At 39.1% G+C, this 25,326-nt stretch overlaps 1 protein-coding gene across 1 annotated transcript in view; it reads right to left on the reverse strand.

The window, feature by feature from the left end:
* Nucleotides 1–25,326, reverse strand: part of MYOM1 (myomesin 1) — a 118,428-nt gene that overhangs the window by 6,431 nt on the left and 86,671 nt on the right. The window contains exons 22-33 of the mRNA XM_065932522.1: nucleotides 21,586–21,742; nucleotides 19,317–19,423; nucleotides 19,150–19,194; nucleotides 11,756–11,892; nucleotides 11,113–11,257; nucleotides 10,310–10,369; nucleotides 9,922–9,989; nucleotides 8,225–8,338; nucleotides 7,465–7,552; nucleotides 6,387–6,425; nucleotides 5,987–6,092; nucleotides 1,488–1,651 (exon numbers count right to left, since the gene is read on the reverse strand). Of these exons, the coding sequence (XP_065788594.1) occupies nucleotides 1,488–1,651; nucleotides 5,987–6,092; nucleotides 6,387–6,425; nucleotides 7,465–7,552; nucleotides 8,225–8,338; nucleotides 9,922–9,989; nucleotides 10,310–10,369; nucleotides 11,113–11,257; nucleotides 11,756–11,892; nucleotides 19,150–19,194; nucleotides 19,317–19,423; nucleotides 21,586–21,742 (1,230 nt within the window). The remainder of the gene's footprint in view (nucleotides 1–1,487; nucleotides 1,652–5,986; nucleotides 6,093–6,386; nucleotides 6,426–7,464; nucleotides 7,553–8,224; nucleotides 8,339–9,921; nucleotides 9,990–10,309; nucleotides 10,370–11,112; nucleotides 11,258–11,755; nucleotides 11,893–19,149; nucleotides 19,195–19,316; nucleotides 19,424–21,585; nucleotides 21,743–25,326) is intronic.

A 25,326-nucleotide genomic window follows, 5' to 3' on the forward strand; every position in this document is an offset into this window, starting at 1 on the left:
TCACAACATTGTTCGTTGACGGGCTATGTGCTAGTCACTCAGTTGTGTCCAACTCTTTGTGACCCCGTGGACTGTAGCCCACCAGCCTCCTCTGTTCACGGAATTCTCCAGGCAGGAATACTGGAGTGGGTTGCCATTCCCTTCTCCTGGGGATCTTCCTGACCCAGGGATTGAACCTGGATCTCTTGCATTGCAGGCAAATTCTTTACCATCTGAGCCACCAGGAAAGTCGCCAATACAAAATAAAAAGTTCTTTTTTTTTTTTAAAGATAGAATGGGAAGAAAGGTTTGTTTCAAATATGGATTGGTTGTCTGTTAAAAATCCTGAGCAACAGAAAAGATTTCCTCTCATTAAATTATTCTGCACGTCACAGACAGTTAAACACTCTGTTCTGTGGTCCGGCCCATCCGTTTGCGGTAAATCACAGCATGTGCCAGTGCTAGCCTGAAGCACTCTTTCTATGCTATGCAGGAGACGAAATAAAAGACAGAGACAAAGAAATGAGACTTCTAAAATAGTTTTTTTTTCTGAGCCTACAGAGTAAGGCACTTTGAAGATGTCAGGCGAAAATATAGCTTCATTTTTTAATCTCTCTCACCTGGTCTTTAAGCTCCCCTGTGGTCTGGGAATCGTAACATTTTACATCTAGAAAATGTGTACATAAAACCAGTCTGCCCCCTTTTATAGATGGGAAAAATCAGCACAAAGCCAGGCTTACAGGCTCTGGAGCTGGACAGCTGGGCTAAACAGGCTACTTAGGGCTGCTCCTCTTGGTCACGTCACACCAGAAGAAGACAGCAAGGCTGAGCTAGTGAGTTTCCTGCAGGGGATCATTCTGGTCAAACAACCTAAGGCCTCTTGTTTGAGGGGGATTTGAGGGTTGGGTAGTTAAACGAGCTTCAGCAGGCAGAGAATAAAAGCAAATTTAAATAAGTTTTGAGTGGGATGAACTGGGAGAGTAGCATTGACATACACTCACTACCTAGTGTAAAATAGCTAGTGGGAACCTGCTATAAAGTACAGGAAGCCTCCAACCTTTTTAAAAAAAAGCCCACATCTTCCACAGCTGATGCTTTTGAATTGTGATGCTGGAGAAGACTCTTGAGAGACCCTTGGACAGCAAGGACATCTAACCAGTCAATCTTAAAAGAAAGCAACCCTGAATATTCACTGGAACTACTGACGCTGAAGCTGAAGCTCCAATGCTTTGGCCACTTGATGCAAAGAGTTGACTCATTGGAAAAGACGCTGATGCTGGGAAAGGTTGAGGGCAGTAGGAGAAGGAGAAGACAGAGAATGACATGATTGGATGGCATCATCGACTCAATGGACATGAGTTTGAGCAGACTCTGGGAGGTGGTGAAGGACAGGGAAGCCAGGCATACTGCAGTCCATGGGGTCGCAAAGAGTTGGACATGACTTAGCAACTGAAAATCAGCAACAGCAATCTCCACTGTGGGTTCTAACCTGCAGAGCATCCGTTTACCTTGTCCAGAAAGGTCCACCATCTTCTGGTGTCCGGTTTTACCGTCAAAGAGCTCCATCACGTACTTGCCCTTGTCATTGGGGGTGGGCTCGTTGATTTGCAGCCAAATCTGTTCTCCGGTGACCCCACTCTTAACTCTGTCTGAGTACCTAATAGGAGTACCACTGTTTTGATCAAAAGAAAATCTTGTTATTCGTGGCTTTCATCCAGAACTTACCTTTACTTTGTCTTGTATTGAAGGTCTTATCATCAAGTTTTACAGGCTTTCAAAATAACACGAGATCATCACATGCTCTCCTGCTTCAGAGAAATTATGGGCTCTGAATCACAGAACAAGGTTTCCAAGGCCTGGGGTGGTGGGGGTCTGGCCATCTGCACACTGACCTCCCAATAGTGGTCTGGGACTCAGATTGCAGCACCAGTACTTCTCAGGGGTATTGATTATCTTTGTTTCTGCTTGGGTTTATTTGTAGGACTAAGGGAATCTTTAAACAGAAAAGGCCAAACTCCACATATTATTACTGCATGTCTCACGCAGATGGTCTATGGCTATAAATGGGGTTTTTACAGACTAGTTAAAAACAGATCTAAGGAGGTTCATCTGTGGCTGATATCTATTGACACACGTGGTTACAAAGCTATTTAAGACAAATGCAAATATGTGCTCAGTAGTCAGGCCAAGAATAAATGAGAAGCAGAGTTGCTGTCAAAATGAATGAGGCACCTACTCTGACCCTGGATGTGTGTCTCCTCCTATTCTGTAGCTGGTCATATGCAGACCTGCACATCACCTTCTTTACAAGACAATAAAAGCAAATAGAGCCCTCAGATCTGACAGTCTAGAAACCCTATTGTTAAAGATGAAATAAGAGAAGAAAGGCGGAAGTAGTGTACTCTCAGGGGCTTCCCTGGTGGCTCAGACAGTAAAGAATCGCCTGCAATGCAAGAGATCCAGGTTCAATACCTGAGTCAGGAAGATCCCCTGGGGAAGGGAATGGCAGCCCACTCCAGTATTCTTGCCTAGAGAATTCCATGGACAGAGGAGCCTGGTGGGCTACAGTCCTTGGAGTTGTAAAGAGTCGGACACAACTGAGCAATTAACACACACACACACAATGTACTCTCAGTGATGTTAAACTCTATGAAAAGTTCATGTGAGGAAATAGAAAAAAATAAGTACTAGCCATAGATCTTCCTGACCCAGGGATCAAACTTGGATCTCCCTCCTGCATTGCAGGCAGATTCTTTACCATCTGAACCACCAGAGAAGACCAAGGAAAAATAAGGTAGTATACATTACTACTTTTTTACAGCAACAGTTATGCATGGAGAAAAGACTGGAAGCTTCCCCCAAATGTACATACTGTGGCTAGGAAAGCCATGGGTGGTCTCATTTTATAAACTCTTTCTAATTTTAGTATGATAGTAAATATATTTTCTAAAACAAACATATGTTATGCTTGGAGTTGTAATAAATAAAATGAACTTAAAAAAATAAAAAACCAAAAATCTCCACCAGAAATTTCAGATTTCAAATAAATATTCAGCATTTTTCTTATATACCACATTCTTTAAAAGACATTAAAATTAAAATGCCATAAAATATAGGGTAAAGGAACCCATCTGTACCCATAGACTTTAGCCTGAGCAATATATATGTATATGTCCTAGAGAGTTAGAAAGGCAGACAGTTCTCTGCTTTGCTGTTGTAAGTCTTGAGTTCTTTAATCTCTGGCTAACATGCATAATGGGCTTCTCCATGGCACAATGATAAAGAATCCGCCTGTCAATGCAGGAGATGCAAGAGATATGGGCTTGATCCCTGGGCCTGTAAGATCCCCTGGAGAACAGAATGGCAACCCGCTCCAGTATTCTTGCCTGGAAAGTTCCATGGACAGAGGAACCTGGTGGAATACAGTCCACAGGATCGCATAATAGTACCTTACATCTGTAAAGCATGTCATGGTTTTCAAAGTGCGATTGATTCTCTCATTGAGTCCATCAGTGTTATGAGTTAGAACAGATATTACTGCTCCTATTTTATACGAGGGAAACCTGAGTTTCAGAAAATTAGATGACTTGCCTAAGATCCAAGGGAAGAGAGGAGCAAAGTCAAGATCCAAACCCATTTTAAGGTTTTTTTGCATCACACTGCATACTTACATAAACGCAGGGAAAACAATCGGTCTTTGGTTCCTGAACCTTTTACAGTCACACGTCTGGGTGCACACAAAACACTCACGTAGCTGACATACCAAACAATGGACGAAGCTTATGCCTTACTAGTCTGACAGCAGTTTCCCTTAAAACCCAATGTTCTAATTTTGGGGAACATGTAACTCTATTAGAGATGATGTAAAGCCTTTTGATTGATGATTCAGTTAATCTATCTTCTCTTATTCTTCAGACGAATATATTAGAATGCCCTAGATGTCACAGAGGAATTTCCTAGAATCTGATCTATTTTACCTTATAATCACTTTCCTAAAATGTATTCTGTAAGAAATAGAACAAAGGAATGAAACTCCAGGCATTCAGAGTGGAATTTCACTTGTTTTCATTTTTTAAAAAGAATTCAGGAAATCAATAGTAATAACAATAAACCTAACAAAATGCTGTTCTACATAACAGTAAAGTCATGTTCAAGAAAACATAAATGAATGCTTCATGGGACCCGGTTCTGGTGAAATGTTCAATCTAAACCTTTAATGAAACTTGAATCCAGAGTAGTGCCGTGATGGAGGAGCTCTGGGGCCAGGCTTCCTGGGTTCAGCCCTTCACCTATCACAGAGTTGATGACCTCAGGCCAGTCACCTCCCAGAACCTGAGCTTCCTAGTCACTAAAGTGAGAAGTACCCATCTCACAGAGTTTGAATATTAAATGATTTCGTACCTCTAAAGGACTTGGAGCAGTGCCCAGCATACTATAAATGTCCACTGAGAAATGGACTATTCTTGCCAAATTAGTAAACAAGGAAGTCACGCTATGAGTGATCACAGCCCTTCAAATGTGAATTTCTAAGCCGGGAGGGCACCCAGGAAGAAGAACAATAACTGGGATCAATACCAGAGGCTGCAACCACTCCCTACAGGTAAGCACTGAGGGACTCAGGATGTGAAAAATGCAATATACTGCCCCCAGATAGCTGAGATACATATGAAAGGAACGATTTCAGTGAGCCCAGACTCTTGCATCTTCCCATATTAAGAAAAGCACTAAATTCTTTAACTTGAGATATCTGGTTTTCTTAAATTTACAAAAACACTTTTGATGTTCAGACTACTTTCCCTTCGTTGCAGACATCTATGTAACCTGACTCCTCCCCCCACCTCTTCAGAACAGTTCTCTCAGGGCTACTTGAGAAGCCGCCTCCCGGGTTTAAGTCCTAAAAACCTGCACCAAAGAAAACATAACTCTCAACTTTTAGGTTGTGACTATTTTTTAAGTCAACATCACTGAAGCGAAGATATAAGTAAACACTGTTGTTTGACTCCTCCCAGGGACCCACAGTGACCTTCTGCTCGGCGCGGTGTACAAGGTCTTTGGGAATGAGTGTCCACTGCACCCCAAGAGTGGATGAAGGTGGATGTGCCTCACTGGTTTCTGTGGCAGCCTGCTGGCCTCTCTCAGCTCAGGAAATTTCAATGAAGCGCAGAGTGGTGTAATGGGAGGCCTGGTTTGACTAAGAAACCTACTTCAGGCTTTGGAATCCCCAAGGAGAACTTGAATGAAATCCCTCCAAATTGTACAAAGGAAGCCTGGGATTAGAATGGATCTTCAGGCTCAATCTAGTTCAAATACACATTCCCAAAGTCATCTTGAGACCTCCAAAGCCTTCTGAGGAAACACGCTAATGCCCCACTGTGCCAACTGCTACAATGACAATGATGATAAAATTGGGCACTGCTTTGGATCAGGTTTCTGGGTCAATGAGCTGTAAGTCACACAACAGGAAATTTGGTGCAGGCTGCTGCAGTTTTGCCCAGAGCACAGCATGGGTTAGGTGTGTTTGGAAAGATCAGATAAGAATCTGGCAAAGCATGATTGTGTGGAGGTGGAGGTAATGTTATAGAGGCGTATACAAATTGTGATTTGAGAAGGGGGTGACAGAGGATGAGATGGTTGGATGGCATCACCGACTCAATGACCTGCCTGAGTTTGAGCAAACTCTGGGAGATAGTGGAAGACAGAGGAACCTGGCGTGCTGCACTCCATGGGGTTGCAAAGAGCCAGACACAATTGAGCGACTGAACAACAACAGATCATGGAGACAGATTTTCCAAGCCATGACTGGCCTCACCACATCCGTGCTAAGGGACGGTGCTAACTTCACACTGAAGGGATGGCCTGGATGTTTCTGTCCTACACTTCTCAACATCGGACCTGAGAACTAAGAAGGCTCCTTACCTGAGTGCAATAGAGGCCTGTTGTTTTCCCTAGTCCTTCCTCCGAGTGGAGTAAGGACTTCCACACAGCACTTGGGTTTTTATTCACTTACTTGTGGGACCAGTTAACTTTCAGATCATCCACATAGTAAGTAACAAAAGAGTATAGCCGGATGCCCTCAGCTGTGCTCTGGATCTTCAGATCTGTCGCAGACAAAGCTGCAAGAAGAAAACACGTATTTCACACACCTGTAACTCCATCCCAGACTTCCCAGGTGGCTCAGTGGTAAAGAATTCTCCTGCCAATGCAGGAGACACAGGTTTGATCCCTGGGTCAAGGAGATCCCCTGGAGAAGGAAATAGCAACCCACTCCAGTATTCTTGTCTGAAGAAGTCCATGGACAGAGGAGCCTGAGGTGCTACAGTCCATGGTGTCACAAAGAATCATACACGACTGAACAAAACCAAGCCCACCCCCAGAGAATAAGAAAGTATTGCCTTGTGAGAACTTACCTATTGTTTTACATACTTCAGTCATTAGCTCTTTAAAGGCTGTGGAAAGACATTCATACAGTTTTAGCATAAAAATGCTCAATGCCAAGTTCAATCTCACACAATTAGCCACATACACTTTCAAAAGCATCCTGTCACAAGATGGACTTATTGACCAATTGGTAACATGCTCTTTGGTCAAAGAACTCAATTGTTTATCAAGTTTTAAAAGATCTCTGCTGTGATTTTGATGTTTTTATTCCCTCGAATTCTTTGTAAACTGTCACCATATTTACATTCTAGAGAAAAAGCCACAGTGAGATTTCCAGGAATGTTTTTTGCTTTAGAATTCCCTTCTTCCTAAGTACCAGGAAGGCTTCATTTACATTAGAGGAAGTCTTCTTATCTGTGGCATCAACCCATGGTGAATTAACTATCTAAATTCCCTGATATTTCTCAGCCTAATTAATGCTTTTTGCCAATAAACAAAAAGCACATTGAGTCCTGCCTCTACCAAGAGTAGGAAGGTAAAATTGAAGTCAGACCTCTGCTGTTCGTCAGCAATGTTGTTAAAGATCTTGCTCGGGAACAAAATTGGAAATGTGGGCATCCCATATAGGTTTTCTTTATCATGATATCATTGTCATCAGAGGTCTTGGGAAAATGAAGATTGTTATCTTGCTCTGCTACTAACTGAGGCTTTGCGTTCCATGTATAACCTTTCTTGCCACCTTTTAAACAGTGGACTATTTTGAGACATGCTATTCATGGTAGTATTTGATCCTGGCACATTCTTCATAGGTTTGAAACAAAAATGATAAAATATTTGAAACAGACATATTTGAAACAGATATTGAAAACAGATCTCTAGTGGATTGTTGACTATACATTCTCTGAGGATCAAAACTACATTTCTGACCTTCAAGGAAGACTAAAAGTGAAGTTTTTGTTTTTTAATAAAATTTGCTCTGCTGTAATGGCCATTAAAACACAACCTATGGACAAAAGACGAGCATGGCTTGAATCACCCAGTTCAGTCTCACTTAGAATTCTGGCCATTTGTGTATGGAACACACAGAATGAACCCCGGTGGACTGACCTTCATCCAGAAGCTTCAATCTGCTCTTATCTTTTCCTCTGTCGTCTTTCAGGACAACTTCATAAATCCCAGCGTCTTTCTTGGAAAACTAAGGGGAGAAGAGATACACCACACTGCAGCTTATGGTAGCCTCAGGATATGGCATTTGCATTTTTCAGGAGCCATGATTTATAGAACTGCCATCGAAACACACTGAACAAGCATCCAGCCGTGTGAGCAATGACCAGTTCCCAGAGGGACTATCCATCAAAACTGGGCTAGCCAGCATCCCGGAGTTTTCACCCTCTAAGGTGACAATTGACTTGAGGCTTAAAGTCCTCATCCTTTGCTCTGCCTTCATTTTAAAAACTAATGAGCACATGTATTTGAAAGGTAGCTTCTTTTAGACAAAAAGTAGATAAAAATCTATGCTGAAATAAATACTATGTCTGATTGTCTCTGTATCTTTAGGGAACCAGTTGAGGCTGAAGAGCAAACAAAGAACAGACCGCTTAACTGCCCTGCCACTCACCCATCTATGAGAAAAATTAGTTCAGAGAGGCAAGAGTTGTGGCGTCCCACCAACACTGTTTGGATGTCTGACAAACCCTCACTTATCACAAAGTGAGAGGAGCTTTGTGTCTTTACCGCTTACTTTTTGGGTGACGTCAGGGCAAGGATCTAGGCCCGGGGCAAAGGAACACATAATCTAGTCTCTGTATTTTGGAAGAACGTGGGGTACAGAAGTAATATGCTGCATTTTATATTTATAGTCACCTACCTCTGTTATAAGGAGGGTACATATGCCGTCCTTAAAGTCATGCTTTTCATCCACTGAAATCTCCCTATCATCTTTGTACCATATAATACTAGTCTCTTTCTTAATATTCGCCACCTAGGAGAAAAATAGTAGTTATGCTTCTCAAGATAAAGGAATGCTATTCTTATGAAATTAAATAATTCTTAATGTAGCATTGGATATAAGAAAAAGTAGAAATTTCAAGAGAAATCAACTGATGAGTGTTGTTTTAACTGTTAGAGTTTAGAACAAAATGGATACAAAAGAATAAACCTAAATCAATAGTATCTTTATTTCCAGCAGGAAAAAAAAATAGACTTTAAAATCATCTCGTGGACAAGAAAGCATAGAAACATACAAACTAACATACAGACTTAAGTAAAATAGAAAAATTTGAAATCCAAAGGAAGACAAATCCCATTAGATTAAAATAATAGTCTGTGTCACAAAAACAAATGACTTCATCAAAGTATCAGAATATGGAAGCCCCAATCTATAGCTAACCACTTTTGTAAGATAAATGAAGCTTTGCAAATAAATGCGAAGAGGAAATATGGTTAAGAAATCTTTTAAATTAGATATTTTCCAATTTTATTGAGATATAACTCATATAATATGGCATATGTCTAGTGTATACAACAATGATTTGATAGATGCATTTTTGCAAAATGATTACTGCAGTAAGTTTAGTTAGCATCCATCACGTATGGCTTAATAAATTAGTTGCTCAGCAATTTTTAGGAAATTCATTTAAATCCTATATCCATACATTATCTCACAAAGTTCAGATGGGCTAAACGACTTCATATGCTTAAAGGGATCTTAAGCTTTATCTATAATGTTAGAACCTTTTATGACGGAGAGTAGATTCATGTATTTCTTGTATAATTAAGATTGTATGAAAAGGTAAAGACTTCATACAAATCAAGAAAACAATTTTAGGGACTTCCCTGGTGGTCCAATGATTAAGAATCTGTGTTCCAATGCAGAGGATGCAGGTTTGATCCCTGGTTCAGGAACTAAGATCCCACATGCTACAAAGTGCGGGGCAGCAGGTGTTGGGGGAGGATTAGTGAGGGATGAGCAGACAGTGCACAAGGCTTTTTGGGGGCAGTGAAAATACTCCTCCGTATGATACACTAATGATGGATACAGGTTTTTATATGTTTGTGCACACTCACAGAGTGAACCAGAATGTAAACTATAGACTCTGGGTGATGATGTGTCCATGTGGGTCCATCAGTTGTAACACTTGTACCATTTTGGTGAGCATGTTGGTAATGAAGAAGGCTATGCACATATAGGGACAGGGGTAAGTGGGAAATCTGTGTATCTTTCCCCTCAATTTTGCCCTGAACCTAAAACTGCTTTTAAAAAAAAAAACAAGTCTTAGTAAAAAAAGTCTGTTTTTATTAACTAGGGCATGTGTGATGAACTAAAACAATCATCTTGACTTTCCATATTTTTATATTGTTTTATTTTAAATATTTCTTACCAACCAACGATTACAGTAGCATTCAACAGTAAGGGCATGTCACTTATCATTTTGGTGCAAATGATAAGAGATAAGAGGAAATAAGAATGGAGGAGATAAGAAATTGATCTTCCTTTTCTTCTTACATTCTATTTTATCTTTATTCTCTTTGTACCAAATTATTAAAAATTTATCTACTTCTTACCTTGCATTTTAATAGTACATTACATTCACCAGTCACTTCCCAGCTCAAATACTCAGCGAAATGTGGACCTATAAAATTTTAATGACATCAGTAAGCAGCAATGTTAATCATGAATGCAAAAATCCAAACTCATTCTTAAATTCTAAGTTGATTTATGTTTAAAGTGAAATTTTTGAAATTAAAAATTTAGTTTTTAAATATTTTTAAATGTGTAATAAAATGTGTAATATTTTAATCATTTGTAATGATAAATATTTTCAATTATTTTTATTTATCAGGGCATTATTAACAAAGCAATAATATTCATTTTAGTTTGCTATGGAAATAACCTTAGAATATTTTGTTCAAGAAATTGAAGCTTTTCTCTTTATTCACTGCCTACTTTTACCTTGTTTCCTGATCCATTCTTGACGCTGGAATTCAGCTTCTTTCTGGAGCTTTTTATAAACTGAAAATCGAAAAACAAATATGAAATAGAGTTGGGCAGTACAAATGTACATGCCAGTCACTGTGCTAAGTTATTTACTTTCATTATTATAACACTCACATCAGACCACCCTATTTGTTTTCATTATTCATAGATGAAGAAAAAGGCTTAGGAAGGCTAAGAAACTTGTTCAAGGTCATGAAGTCAGGAAACAGTGAAATAGCTTTGGCTATTGCAAATGTAGAGACCTGACCAGCGTTTCCATTGCTTTATTAAATACTACATTTTAAATCTTGGTGATTTCCACACTGGCTAATAAGAGCTGCCATACAACCGAGTTGTAATGGATGATTAACTGATTTGACATGCTCTGCTCATGAATATTTTTCTTCTTCATTTAAGTAATTTAAAGCAGGTACACATTACAAGAGAGTTTCATAGTTTCTGAGACATAATACAGTCTGGGTTGTATTGTAGTATCCCTCACTGGAGAATTTTAGTAATAACTACTTGTTTATATATGAGATAATTTAAATGCAGTCTTGCCTGTGGGCCAGTGATAACTTTGGTGTCCTTTTAAATGAACTTTCATTTCTAGGAAATAAAGTACTATGGAAAGTATTAGCTGTAAATTGCACTTTGAACACTGGAATCCAATCAAGAAATAATTCCTGCTTCTCCCACATGACTACTTTCCTGTGGTGGGGTATTTACATTGAAGGAAGTAGCAAAGGTTTTCAGATAATATTTCATAGAACTCTCACCATCTCCAATGAGAACAAGGGTAGAATGGCCAGTTGCTCTTCCATCTTGAACCTGGAAGGTATATGTGCCTTCATCCTCATCCTGTAGTTTTTCCATAAACATTTCAATTATACCAGTGTTTCGGTCAATATGCATCTTATATTTCTTCAGTGTGAAAAGGAAAAGAGAGGAAATATGTGAGATAGGATGATAAAAAGCCATGTAAAATAAACACACAAACTCCAAATTATCATAATCTAATAAAATTCCTTGTTAACACTTTTTTAATGAGCAAAGTTTCAAAAAACTGTATCCAGAAAAATAAAAATATGTGGAATCGCTGACCTTGACCAGAATTATTAAAAGTCTGACATTTACTTTTTTTTTTTTTTTGACATTTACTTTTTTAAATAATAAAGTTTCATTATCCCAAATCACAAAATATTATCAAAAAATTGTTTTTAGATTCCCATTTTACTTGGGTAATATGATATAATCAATCTATATTTCCTTTCACATTTCCCACTTGTGAAATGATTTAAACCCCCCACTCCACGTTCAGTGGTTTTTATTACAACTTATCTGCATTCTAATAGGGCTTTTCCAGCCCTATTAGACATCTTATAACAATATGTTTAAAAATCTAAAAAGTATAAAACCCACCGGCCCTTCAAAAATCTCCTTGTCATTAAATATGTAGTTGACTTTGGCATTGGCAGACAGCTTCTCAGCCTGCATCCAGAACCGGACCTGGCCTTTCTCCAAAATTTCCACTGCCAATTCTGATTTAACTGGGACCGCTGTGAAAAATAAAATAAGAGTAGTAATTATACTGATGACCAATTGTATTGTATAGATTTTTTCAACAAGTGGAAAACAATAGAAGCAGACGAGTGAGAGCACTGTAGGAAAACTTGCTATGGAGGGACAGTAGAACTGGGTTCTCATCCTGACTATCATAGATGTTGTAACTAAAAATGAGGGAGATGACCTTACCTCCCAGGGTCGTTCAGCTAACCTTTGTGACTTTCTACGGTTAGCTTTCATTACGATTCAGTTCAATTCAGTTCAGTTGCTCAGTCAGGTCCAACTCTTTGCAACCCCATGGACTGCAGCACACCAGGTCTCCCTGTCCATCACCAACTCCCAGAGTTTACTCAAACTCTTGTCTATTGAGTCGGTGATGTCATCCAACCATCTCATCCTTTGTTGTCCCCTTCTCCTCCTGCCTTCAATCTTTCCCAACATCAGGGTCTTTTCCAATGAGTCAATTCTTCACATCAGGTGGCCAAAGTATTGAAGTTTCAGCTTCAGCATCAGTCCTTCTAATGAACATTCAGGACTGATTTCCTTTAGGATTGGGTGGTTTGATCCCCTTGCTGTTCAAGGGACTCTCAAGAGTCTTCTCCAACACCACAGTTCAAAAGCATCAATTCTTTGGCACTCAGCTTTCTTTATAGTCCAACTCACACATCCATACATGACTACTGGTAAAACCATAGCTTTGACTAGACAGATCTTTGTTGGCAAAGTAATATCTCTGCTTTTTAATATGCTGTCTAGGTTGGTCATAACTTTTCTTTCAAGGAGCAACTGTCTTTTAATTTCATGGCTGTAGTCACCATCTGCAGTGATTTTGGAGACCCAGAAAATAAAATCTGTCACTGTTTCCACTGTTTCCCCATCTATTTGCCATGAAGTGATGGGACCAGATGTCATGATTTTAGTTTTCTGAATGTTGAGTTTTAAGCCAACTTTTTCATTCTCCTCTTTCACTTTCATCAAGAAGCTCTTTAGTTCTTTGATTTCTGCCATAAGGGTGGTGTCATCTGCATATCTGAGGTTATTGATATTTCTCCCAGCAATCTTGATTCCAGCTTGTGCTTCATCCAGCCCAGCGTTTCTCATTATATTCTCTGCATATAAGTTAAATAAGCAGGATGATAATATATAGCCTTGATGTACTCCTTTCCCGATTTGGAACCAGCCTGTTGTTCCATGTCCAGTTCTAATTGTTGCTTCCTGACCTGCATACAGATTTCTCAAGAGGCAGGTCAGGAGGTCTGGTATTCCCATCTCTTTCAGAATTTTCCCCAGTTTGTTGTGATTCTCACAGCCAAAGGCTTTGGCATAGTCAATAAAGCAGAAATAGACGTTTTTCTGGAACTCTCTTGCTTTTTCAATGATCCAACAGAATTTGGCAATTTGATCTCTGGTTCCTCTGCCTTTTCTAAATCCAGCTTGAGCATCTGGAAGTTCACAGTTCATGTATTGCTGAAGCCTGGCTTGGAGAATTTTAAGTACTACTTTACTAGTGTGTGAGATGAATGCAATTGTGTGGTAGTTTGAGCATTCTTTGGCATTGCCTTTCTTAGGGACTGGAATGAACACTGACCTTTTCCAGTCCTGTGGCCACTGCTGAGTTTTCCAAATTTGCTGGCATATTGAGTGCAGCACTTTCACAGCGTCATCTTTCAGGATTTGAAATAGCTCAACTGGAATTCCATCACCCCCACTAGCTTTGTTCCTAGTGATGCTTCCTAAGGCCCACTTAACTTTGAATTCCAGGATGTCTGGCTTTAGGTGACTGATCATACCATTGTGATTATCTGGTATGGTTAGGATAATTTAGGGATAATAACAGTGTGATGAAGAGTCCAGAGCTGTTCCCTGTAGGGTAAGGTCTGCTGCTAATGAATTGTAATGGGAGATAGTTCATTTCCCATCTCTGGGCCTCACCTGACTCCTCTGTAAATGGATGGAATTGAACCAAATGTCCTTATTGGTCAAGATATTTCCTGCTACAACATGCAATGATTTAATTACAGTATATAATTATAATTATATATACTTTCCTCTATTTGGAAAAGAGTTAAATTTTATTTTTTCAACAAAATAACTCAATTTGGAGGTTCTTTAAGCTGTTTAAGAAATGAATCTTAAGAATTTATTTTGCTGCATATGTAAGATGAACTAAAAAAAAAAAAAAAAAAGATGAACTAGCTTGTCATTTAAAGTCTATCCATCCCAGTGGTATACCAGTTCATTGAAGTTCTTAGATTAAGCAAAATTTTTCAGATGCAAATAAGCAAGTCATGATCAAGAAGCTATATTAAAATACAGTATACTTTACTTCACATAGAAAGTAAAGAACTAAAAAAAAAAAAAAAGAAAGAAAGTAAAGAACTATAAAATATTTCTGATTTACACCTGTATATCTTAAGCCATTTGAACATGAGTGAAATTTTTAAAAAGTTGGCTGACATCTCCCAAAATCAGCTTCTGAATTTCCTGTAACTTGAAAATGTTCTCTACAAAGACTTCTCCAGCCAAAAGATCTACATCAGAGGTGATTCCTGGACATGCTTTGTGGAAAAGGATGGTTGTTTGTCAAAGTTTTGTAGTCCTTCACTTTTATTAGGGAAAACCACCCTTTGCTTTCTCTCAACTATTCTTAAACATATCTCAAAATTTAAAGATAAGCTTAAATTCTTAAACATATCTTAAAACTTTAGCATATGCTACATTTTAAATTACAAGCAATTATAAGTTTGGTATAAACTTGTACCAGATGTACATTAATATTTCTTTATATTTATAGCAAAAGTATCCTTTTCTTTTTCTATTTTATGTTTTAGTTGATTAACAATGCTGTGATAATTTCATGTGTATAGCAAAGTGATTCAGTTATACATATACATGAATCTATTCTTTTTCAAATACTTCTCTCATTTAGGTTGCTACATAACATTGAGACGAGTTCCCTGTGCTATGCAGTAGGACCTGTTGGTTATTCATTTTAAATATAGCAGTGTGTAAACATCAATCCCAAGTTAACTATCCCTCCACCCTTTCCCCCAACCATGTTTGTTCTCTAAGTCTGTGAGTCTGTTTCTATTTTGTAAACAAGTTTATTGCATCATTTCTCTAAAACTACCCTTTTTAAGCTTCAAGGATGCCTTTCCTTTGCACTATTCCATATTCATGTCAACGTCAGTTATAGAGTCATTCCGTGCAGAGGTGAAAGGAGGCTCAGACATCATCTACTGTGGGTTGCCCCTGTGGCCAGAGATGGGCTCTGATGTCACACCTCGATTGAGCACAGTCATCCGCTCCTGAAACCCTGTGGTCGTCACCTGCTGACACGGATATTACCTGCCTCATAGGTCACCAAGAGTGACTATGGTAGCAGAACGCAGTGAGCCACCGTAAATAACCACTGGTGCTCAAGAAAGGCGGCTTCTCTTTATTCCCTGATTTTACTGATGACAAAACCCAGGACATGGCAGAGCTGAGATCAGGGTCATTCCCTCTACTTAGTGATCTCTTGGTCCCGGCCATCCACTCTGAAGAACACTAGTGGTTTTCCAGTAAGAACAGATCAAGAACAGACCCCAGGGTGGTGAGGGCAGGGGCTAAGCCTTCTCCCTACAGGATGCTCCTGCTTGCTACAAGTCTCAAGGGGAGGAGAGCGGAGAGTCTCTTCCAGAGAAGTGTGATCTCACTCCAGGGAATCTCATACACGAGTGATGCAGCTATGACGAAGCCCAGTGCGTGGGGGTCGGTGGCAGGGACACACTCTCCCGGAAGCCTCCAGAGCCCTTCATGCTCACTGCCCTGAGTAATACGGACATCCTCTGGGGAGCACAGGCCGCCAAGGTTCACCAGGCAGGTGCACACACAGAAACAGTCCATGTCCTGCTTAGTGTCAGACCACCCAGGTTTCTTCACCCCGGCTACCTGCTGTGTCCTTTTGGCCTAGTTACTTAACCTCTCTGAGCCTCACTTTCTTCATCTCTAAAATTAGATCACCACAGTACTTACTGACCCTTTGAAGGTCACTGGGGGGTTTAAATAACACATTCTATTTACGCACCCTATAAACAGCATATAATAGGTACTCTATAAGGGTGGCCATTAATATTTTGGTGACTCTTCCTCCAGTTGTTTAAACAACACCCTATAACCACCAATTATAAAATATATTTTCACCTAAGAAGACATACCAAATAGATATAATTTGTGTATATGTGCTTGTGCATATCTGCACACATGTAGTATATGTATAAATGTGCATATACAAATGGGACAATAACCAGTGCCTACAAATAAAAAATACATGATGTGGAATGGTTTTGTTTTTTTACGTGAAAGTGGATTTATTTAGAAAGACACATATTCCACAGACAGAATGCAGTTCATCTCAAAAGGCAAGAGGCCTGCAGGACATTGCGGATACTGAAATATGTCTTCCCTCCCCTACATATCATGAATATATATATGTGTATAGTTTTGATATATATATACATATACAGATATATATTCAATAAACCTACTTTCTACACTGCAATTTAGTATCACAACTGGCAAGACAGGCTAGGTTGTTTTCTATTTTTAGCTTTATATATATATTTTTTTCCTTCTGCTCAGCCCTAAATTTCCTTAGGCTCTTTTCTCTGGCAGTTAATTTGCTCCAGCAAAATATCTGTTATTTGTAGGCTTAAGGCATATGTTTAGTGGTTTTCAAAATATTTTTGAAAACAGCTTAAAATAGGAGAATTTACTGTGCCTTGGAATAAAGGAACACCACATTCTTTATTACAATCTGTAAGGAATGAGACCATTTAAGACCTTACAAAATCTCAAGAAGATGACTTAATTATTCATCAACATATACTAAGAAGAAGTGCCTATAAATTGAGAAATTGGATATGCTGCTTTGACCCTGTCATCAGATCTCTGAAGACATTCACGTAGTGACCTGCCTGATCCAACAGCAATGAAAGGAACTGAAGCTATGATATTTAAACGCTGCTTCAAGGGGCTCACAGAAGCACTCTCTGGTTGGGAGAGTTATGCTTTCACGTCAGAGTTTTTAATGCCTCCTTCGGTTTTCTCTGAGCTGACCCAAAACACCACACTTGGTCTCTAATAGAAGGGTTCCTGAATTTGCTGCTCCTCTCTCTCCTACAGCCAGCAACCAGTGTTGATGTTCATGCAGAATAAAATATCTCAGCATAAATGACAGGGACAGCAGGCAGTTACTACCTGCAAGGCCATATGATCACTGGACTGTGGGGAGTCTGGGTGCCTCCAGTTCTATGGTAACACCCTAACTTCTCTCCTCCTCTCCATCCTTTAAGCTAAATGTAAACATCGTTGGGAGCAGTTGTTGCCTAGACACTTGGTCAATGTTTACTGTCTGACTAACTAGATTAGTGGGTGCTGCTCTTTCTGCTCTGCATGATAGACAGTGGGAGCGTTCACAGGCTCCGGCTGTGCTGGGCACTCTGACGCTCTCTTCCATTCCCCCGCATCACAGCGCAGGGAACAGAAAGGGAGGACATCTGTACGGTCGGCAGACAACCCTTCTGCAAGTGGGTTTGTCTAGATCACTGCTCTGTTTTAATAAGTATTTATATTTTCCCTGAAGAGTTCAAGGATCGATGCCCTGTTGACTGGCTCTCACAGCGCCTCTATATGATGGGGGCTGTTAATGATTATAACAGCTATTCCTGGAAAAGAAACTAAGACCTTGGAGGAGTGGGGTGAGTTGTTCAGGTTCACAGAGCACAGAACAAAGAGAGCCCAGGCCAACCTCTGCTCTTAAAATTTAAAAAGAAATAGCTTTTAAGACATCATTCACGGTATTACTTTTCCAGTTTTATGGTGAATAAGCTAACAGAAGAGAAGTGGTTCTCCTCTGGAATTCAGAAAGCCTGCATCCAGCACCCACACCCCACAGGCATCCCACTGTGCTCTGCTGAATAAAGCTGGTTTTTCGAACATTCCAGCTGAGGCCAGTAGTCACCAGCACCCAGCCGCACCATGAAGCATGACATGTATTCTTTTGGAAGGCGAAGAGGTCAGGCAACTGGTTTTAGAGCTTTGTTTTTTAATCACAGCTCTGCTGAGAATCTCAGGAAAGCTGGAGGCCCTCTCCCTAGAAATATGCATACATACAACATACAAAGTTTTGCCTATAGTTTGGGGTCAGGGTATGGTTTCCTGGGTTCCTGAAACTCTTGTATTAGTGAAGAAGTTATATTTTAGGGATTAAGGATGAAAACAAAATTTCTGAATTAAAAGAATGAGTGATGCTATCACTCTGTTTTTTCAGAGTGTGGCTTTTCGGACACTTCACTACTTTGGCCAGTGGGTACCAATGTTAACAGACCCAATCAGGTCACTGGAAATTTCCAAGGATCGTTTCAGACTTCTTTCTCTTCTCTTAGGTGTCAACTGTGGAAATAAATCTTTTATGTAGAGGGTGCTTCATTGAAGGGTTTGATAATAGTTCAGAGAGATTCTTACTTTGATCAAGGCATCTTTACCTTATTTTCCAGGAATTTAAAGTGTAAGGTACTGTCTTTGCTGTTGTTGTTTAGTCGCTAAGTCATGTCCGACTCTCTTGCAACCCCATGGACTATAGCCCACCAGGCTCCTCTGTCCAAAGGATTTCCCAGGCAAGAATACTGGAGGGTGTTGCTATTTCCTTCTCCCGGGGATCTTTGCAACCCAGGGATCATACCCAGGTCTCCTGCATTGGCAGGTGGGTTCTTTACTACTGAGCCATCAGGGACACCCCACAGGGTACTGTGTTTAGATTGTCTTTATTTAGAGGTATGGTCCTTCTATTAAACGCTAACATTAAATTACTTAGAAAGAGCTGTTTGCTTAAAAGATATACAAATTACTGTGTCTAGAAGATATATATATATGTGTGTGTGTGTGTGTGTGTGTGTGTGTGTGTGTGTGTGGTTATACATATATAATATTCCAAAATATGTAGCAAAAGATGAAGAATGTAACTACTCAGCTGCTACACCTACGTAACCTGACGGTGCTCTACGTAGCAGAGCATGGGACATGTCTCCTGTCACTGTTCTTTGTATTTCTGGAGAACAAAGGGAAAACTAAAAGCAGCCCCTTTGGAAAGCACGTCTGCAGCTACCAATGTATGTTCCATTATACGTTCTCAACAGCGTCCTCTCTTGATCCTGTCAGAATTGTCTAGTGCCATGGCTGAACTCTGTGAGTGTATTGTGGACACTTACTTGGGAACTTGTGTTCTTGGCTGAGAGCAAGCAAACGTTTCAATTCTGTAGGGAGAAAATGAGAACAATTACAGCTTGAACTGCTAAAACAGAAATCACTTAATCCTGGAGAACCAATGAGAAGTCAAAGCAGGAGTCGACCCATGAATGAACTGATTTTGACCTACCTTCCTCATCTATCAAGTAGCTCGATGCTATTCCATCAGTGTCTGTGACATCGCAGGAGTAAATGCCCAAGTCGTCCGTCCCGAGGTCTTTGAAGGTCATTTTCGTCCTTCAGAAGAGAATGTTTTATAAGAAGTGATGCTGTGTAGGGCCTGGGGGCTGTGCCCTGCCCTGTCTCCAGCCATCTGCACACGTTGCTCCCATCACATGGAGCATGTGTTCCATCTGCCTTGCTGATCTAACGCTCACCCACTCTTGCTGCTTCTGGGAAGGCTTTCCTGACCTCCTCCCATGGGGTGATGGTGATGGGACGAGGAGATGGTACCAATCTCTCATCCCCAGGCTATGATGCATATCAATGCATATCCCAAGTAAAGAGATTTTCAGCTGGTCAACCCTTGCTGGGCAGCCTGAAATTCCTTTTCTTCACAGGGAAGAACCACCCAATGCCCCTGTTATGTCACTCCTTGCACTTCCCATTTTGGAGGTTATTACATGGCATCGGTATTGCATACTTCATTGACTACATGCCTCCACTTTGTGTCTTTAGGGACGAGATCTGTTTTGTTCACTATTGTGACTTTCAGCATCCATACCTTATCTGGCACATACTATGTGCTTAATAAATACTTGTGGAATGAATGTATGGGTCAATGGTCTAGTTCACTTTGTTTTTAACTTTTGTGAGTCACATAGCTAGTCAGTGTCTAAGGTCATCCAAACATTTATATATTTGTCAAGTTAGTCAGGGAAGAAATAGTTACAGTTTGATTGTCTTTCCTTTGACCAAAATTATGTTTTACTTCAAGGATCTTATGGCACAGTGACAGCAGAATGTGTTTTAATTATATAGAGTATTTCTTTGCTCTTCTCTCCAACAAAATTACTACTTCTTTCTTTTAATTTGGGATATATTGGATTTTCTCGTAATAGAAATAATACTTAGGAATATTGTGCTTTACCAAATGTAATCTAATGTGGTTGGCACTATAAAGATACAAAGCTTGATAAGTAAGATGAAATTAAAAAACTCAGAATCTTGAGGTTGAAGGAAGTAGCAGATCATAAAATTAATCCCCTTTACTGTCTTCTGTTTTACAGAGAAGGAAATTGGAGGTCCATGGAATTAAAAGCTGCCCCAGGTCACACAGAGGCTCCTGGTAAAGCTGTGCCTTGAGATCACCTCTCCCATGCTTCTCTCTCCTATAAAGTTTGTTCTAGGGCAGTACTGTGTCTCTCACAAGTGGTGGTGAAAAACCAGAACAGATTATTCCTAATCCATTTAATTTACCAGAACTTGAATCAGCAAGTTCTTCCTTACCCATCTCCCCATAAGGATCCTCACCATTACTTTAAGATTTCAAAATCTCGTAGAATAATGAGAATCATCTTTCAAGTTCACTTTAACACCAATCAAAGCTTTTCTTGCACCATAAATGATGCCAACTAAAAATTGTTGCTTGCCATCTGCCTCTACAAGGATGAAGCCACTGGCCACTGCAGCTGCTGACCTTCAACACACCCCAAAAGGAGTTTAGGGCAGAGATCAGGAATGAGGCAGTCTGTCTGTGCTCTGGGAAAAACTGGCAGAACAGGACTTTAGAGAGTTGGGTGTTTTTTAGAAGATTTTATGAGCTCAACTTCTTGCCAAGTGAAAGAAAAGATGAGATGGTTGCATGGCATCCCTGACTCTGTGGACACGAGTTTGGGCAAGCTCCAAGAGATTCTGGAGGACAGAGAGCCTGGTGTGCTGCAGTTTGTGGGGTCGCAAAGAGTCAGACATGACTTAGCGACTGAACAACAATTTCTTGCACCTTCTCATATCTAGAGAAGCCCTAAAGTCATTAACGTCTGCTCCTCATGACTAGCAGCAAGCTTCTGCCAAAACATGTACTTGACTGCTCACTTCCCCCTTCACCAAAATCACATCTATTCTGACCTCTCCACCTACTTTGTTGGAGCAGTTACTCAGAGCTATCTGAAAGGCTGTCTCATGGGCTATAGTCCTCATTTTTGCCCCAAATAAAATGTAATTCTCATCTTTTTTTCAGTCAACAATAAGATAACATATGAGAAAGCATTTTAAATTGAATAATGTGAAAAATACTTTATAAGGATTGTTATTTTTTAAGGTTTATACTGGTTATCACTTTTTACACTACCAGATAGAAATATGTGTGATTTCATTCTCTTAATTGACATGGAGAACAGCTTGCTTCACTCTCCTTTCATGAAAAGGAAACCCATAGTTACAACTGAAATGGTACGTACTTGTTGCCTTTGCTTTCAACCTCTAATCTTGGAGAGTCCTCCGTGGGCACATAATCTTTGGACCAGGTGAACTCAGAACTTGGAGCCATCTGATCACATTCAAAGTTCAAGGAAATGATTCCATTGTCATCCACACTTACAACAACTTCTTTGGTTCCTAGAAGATGAAAAACAAGGTGCTGACATTTCCTGGTAGAAGTTAACCAAATAAGAATTCCTCACCTTGAGATCCTTTACTTTAGCCTTAAAGCAGGGCCTTGAGTCTGTGCAAGTGAAAAGTCCCAACTGCTCACTGTGGCTGACAATCCTGCTACAATTCAATTTTGTGTTGCAACATGGAATTAAACGAATGTACCATGTTTCTTAGGTAGTGTTAACACCATTGGCAGTACTGTTTGGTCAGAGCTGAACAAAAACTGGTTGATATGATCAAAGGAACAGTTAGGGGAGCATGTTGACCATAATAAGAAGGGCAAGGCAGCCCTGGGAAATGCCTAATTAATGACTTTTGCTTCAATAATACCCATATCTAACTAATCATCAAGAAAGGATAGATAAGAGATAAAGAAACCAAAGGGAAACCGAAAGGGAAAAGGTAGAGATAAGGAGAATTGCCTATACTCACATGTTCAAAGTTTGTAAATCATTTAAGAATGAAAAAAAAAAAATCCATGAAAACAAGTTCTGCTGATTAGATAACCATAAATTAATCTAAAGATGCTATTCTAGGTTAGAACAATAGATACCTAGAAATGATTGTTATTGAACAATATAGAAATTTAAATGGAAATGAATTTCGAGAAATTCAGATGTTTCAAGACTAGTTTTTGGATTTTAAAAGAAAACAAGCTAATATTTTGAGTTCTTTTATTTCTGAGGGTTATAATAAATTACATCTGCATGCAATATAGCAATTCAGGGACTTCTTGGGTGGTCCAATGGTTTTAAGAATCCACCTTCCAATGTAGGGGATAGAGGTTCAATACCTGATCAAGGAACTAAGAAACCACAAATTGTGAGGCAACTAAGCCTGTGTACTACAACTAAAGAAAGCCTGAGCACACCAAAAAAAATAGTCTCTGGGCAACAACGAAGGCCCAAAGCGGCCAATATGTATATGTATATGTGTAGCGATTCAAAGAGCTTGTATAACATATAAAACTTTCATACCTATGCCTAACTCCACTTTGAAAGGTAAAATGCTCTTCCTAAATTGCCACTCATTCTACTACCAGTTTAAACTTGGTTTGTTTCCATACATTAAGAAAAATATTTTATATTTAATTTCAGAAAGGTATAGCTTTAATTTTTGAAAAGCATAAAAAAGACTTCGAATAAATATTTTCCAAATGATGAAAAGTTTTCTCTTCTCTATTGCATTGTTCAGTAAAACTTGTCAGGAGAAAAACAATTCCAAAACTCCTTCCACATTAAGGGCAAAACCAGTGCCCAAAGAGTAACTGGTGACATGAAGGTGTTGGTTCCTAAGCCTGGCAGTTAATTTAAATTGTGTCCATATTGATAGCAGTGTGTGCTTCAATTACAAGCCTCCAAAAAGTGACTTTAAACAAGGAAAGTTTATGGAGAAGGAAATGGCAACCCACTCCAGTATTCTTGCCTGGAAAAGTCCATGGACAGAGGAGCCTGGTGGGCTGCAGTCCATGGGGTTACATGACTGAGCATGTGTGCACGAGGGTGGAGGGAGATGGGCTGGTAGCAATAAACTAGTAGAACTAAAAAAAAAACAAAAACCCATGGAAAGTTTAGAGATGACTAATTCTAGGAGATTTTTTAAAATTACTTCTTAAAAAACAAAGGGTTATTTTCACATTTAGCTACATAGATAAACAGAAGACTAATTCTAGGAGATTTTTAAAAATTACTTCTTAAAAAACAAAGGGTTATTTTCACATTTAGCTACATAGATAAACAGAAATAAGGATCAGTTAAAGATGTGATTGCTCTTTAAGTGAAATGTCCCACATGTATTAATGTTAAGGACTGTGTCTACTCCATTGGAAGTCGCAGACCATGTTTTATTTCTATTCCTGGTAACACAGGACCAATTCTTACAATTCATTGTTGCATAACAAGTAATGAAAAAGTACTCTTATCAAAACTTAAGAAAGGACTAACACCTAAGAATTCTGAGATTTAAAATATAGTACACAGTTAGCATGACTGAATCACAGAGAAAGTAAGTGGAAAATTTTCTGAATATCTGTATTGTTTTAAAGAGAAAAGGAGACATAACAGAGGCTGATTGGACCTTTCTTGTGATTTACATGATATCTATTTTGGAGACATGACAGATTATTCATATTAATCATTCATTGTTTTACTTGTAATCCCTTTTAAAAGGAAGTGAATCATCCATATGCCTGCTGTTTATTATGTTGGAGATATGACTTATGTTTACAGCAGAAAAAAGATATTGCTTAGGTTAAGAATCTTGATTTTTTATTAAAGAGAAAGATGTGACTTTTCGGTAAAGCAGTCATAAAACGGAAGGAATATGAACAATAAAATTGGTTTGACCTTCCCCTCAAGTCCATGGATAACCTTTGCACTATAACTCTTGACTCAATCCAGAATTTTACCCAGGACCAAGAAGTAATGCAGACAAGCTTCTTAGAACCAGTGCTACTGTGACAAAGTTCATGCACTGGCCTTCCTGAATACTCGCTGGAGAATTCCACAGACCGTCACTTGGAAACTGTACTTCGCTTGAGATGATTCTAACAAGCCTAGCTGGTTGGTTTCTCTCAATAGATTAAATCCAAACAAGAGAAGGAAGTAAAAAACTAACATCAGCAGGAAAACGACAGCAGGAGAGGAAGCAGAAAACTAAAAAGCTGGCACAAAGACATTACTTAGTAGAAGGACAAACAGCTCCTCACCCTGTAAGACATAACTGCATTGTAACACTAGGCAATAAATAAGGTTGATCCTTGTGGCTTCAAGTTACACAGAAAAAGGTAAATAAGTATATTGTATCCAAGAAGTATATGAAACGTATGTACTGAAATGTGTCATCTATTTTATGAGAATTTTAAACTAAGAGTCTTAATACAAAATTTTACATATTTGATGGTCTAGCAATAAATTCTTAGGTAAATGAAACAACTGGTTATTTAAAACAATACTTTTTTCAAAAAAAATAATAAAAAATAAAAATAAAACTATACTTTTTTCAGATTTCTGAATGGCCAGATTTGGTTCCAAATCCATGCAACATGAAGAATAGAAAAACTCTCTTAGTTGCTGTCTCAATTACCTCAGTTATTGAGTATAGAGATGTCTCATTGAACTATTCTGGAAAATTAATTTTTGTAAAGTACTTGGACATCTTTTGTGACAATATGAGATAAAACAAAGATGTTATTTTTAAGTCCCAGGCAGTATGTGTGTTTCCACTTACAAGTTTTATATCATTATGTTGTAGTTGGGTTTTAATGAGAGAAATTTAGTAATTTATGCTTTTAGAAGACAATGTGTTTTCTTTTTTTTTAAGTCTTAGACCACAATTTATGATTTGAAATTAAGTAATTGCCTGGAGGGGCAAAGTAAAAAGTAGGGATTAGATGTAATATTGATGAGTATCTAAGAGAGTTTTGCTCATTTGTGAAGCTTTTCTTGATTAATCATATCAAATCAGGACATGGTAGGGACTTCCTGGTGGTCCAGTAGATAAGAATCTGCCTTGTAATTCAGGGAATGAGGGTTTGATCTCTGGTCAGG

The sequence above is a fragment of the Muntiacus reevesi genome, chromosome 4 (assembly GCF_963930625.1).
Source record: "Muntiacus reevesi chromosome 4, mMunRee1.1, whole genome shotgun sequence".
Lineage (NCBI taxonomy): Eukaryota > Metazoa > Chordata > Mammalia > Artiodactyla > Cervidae > Muntiacus > Muntiacus reevesi.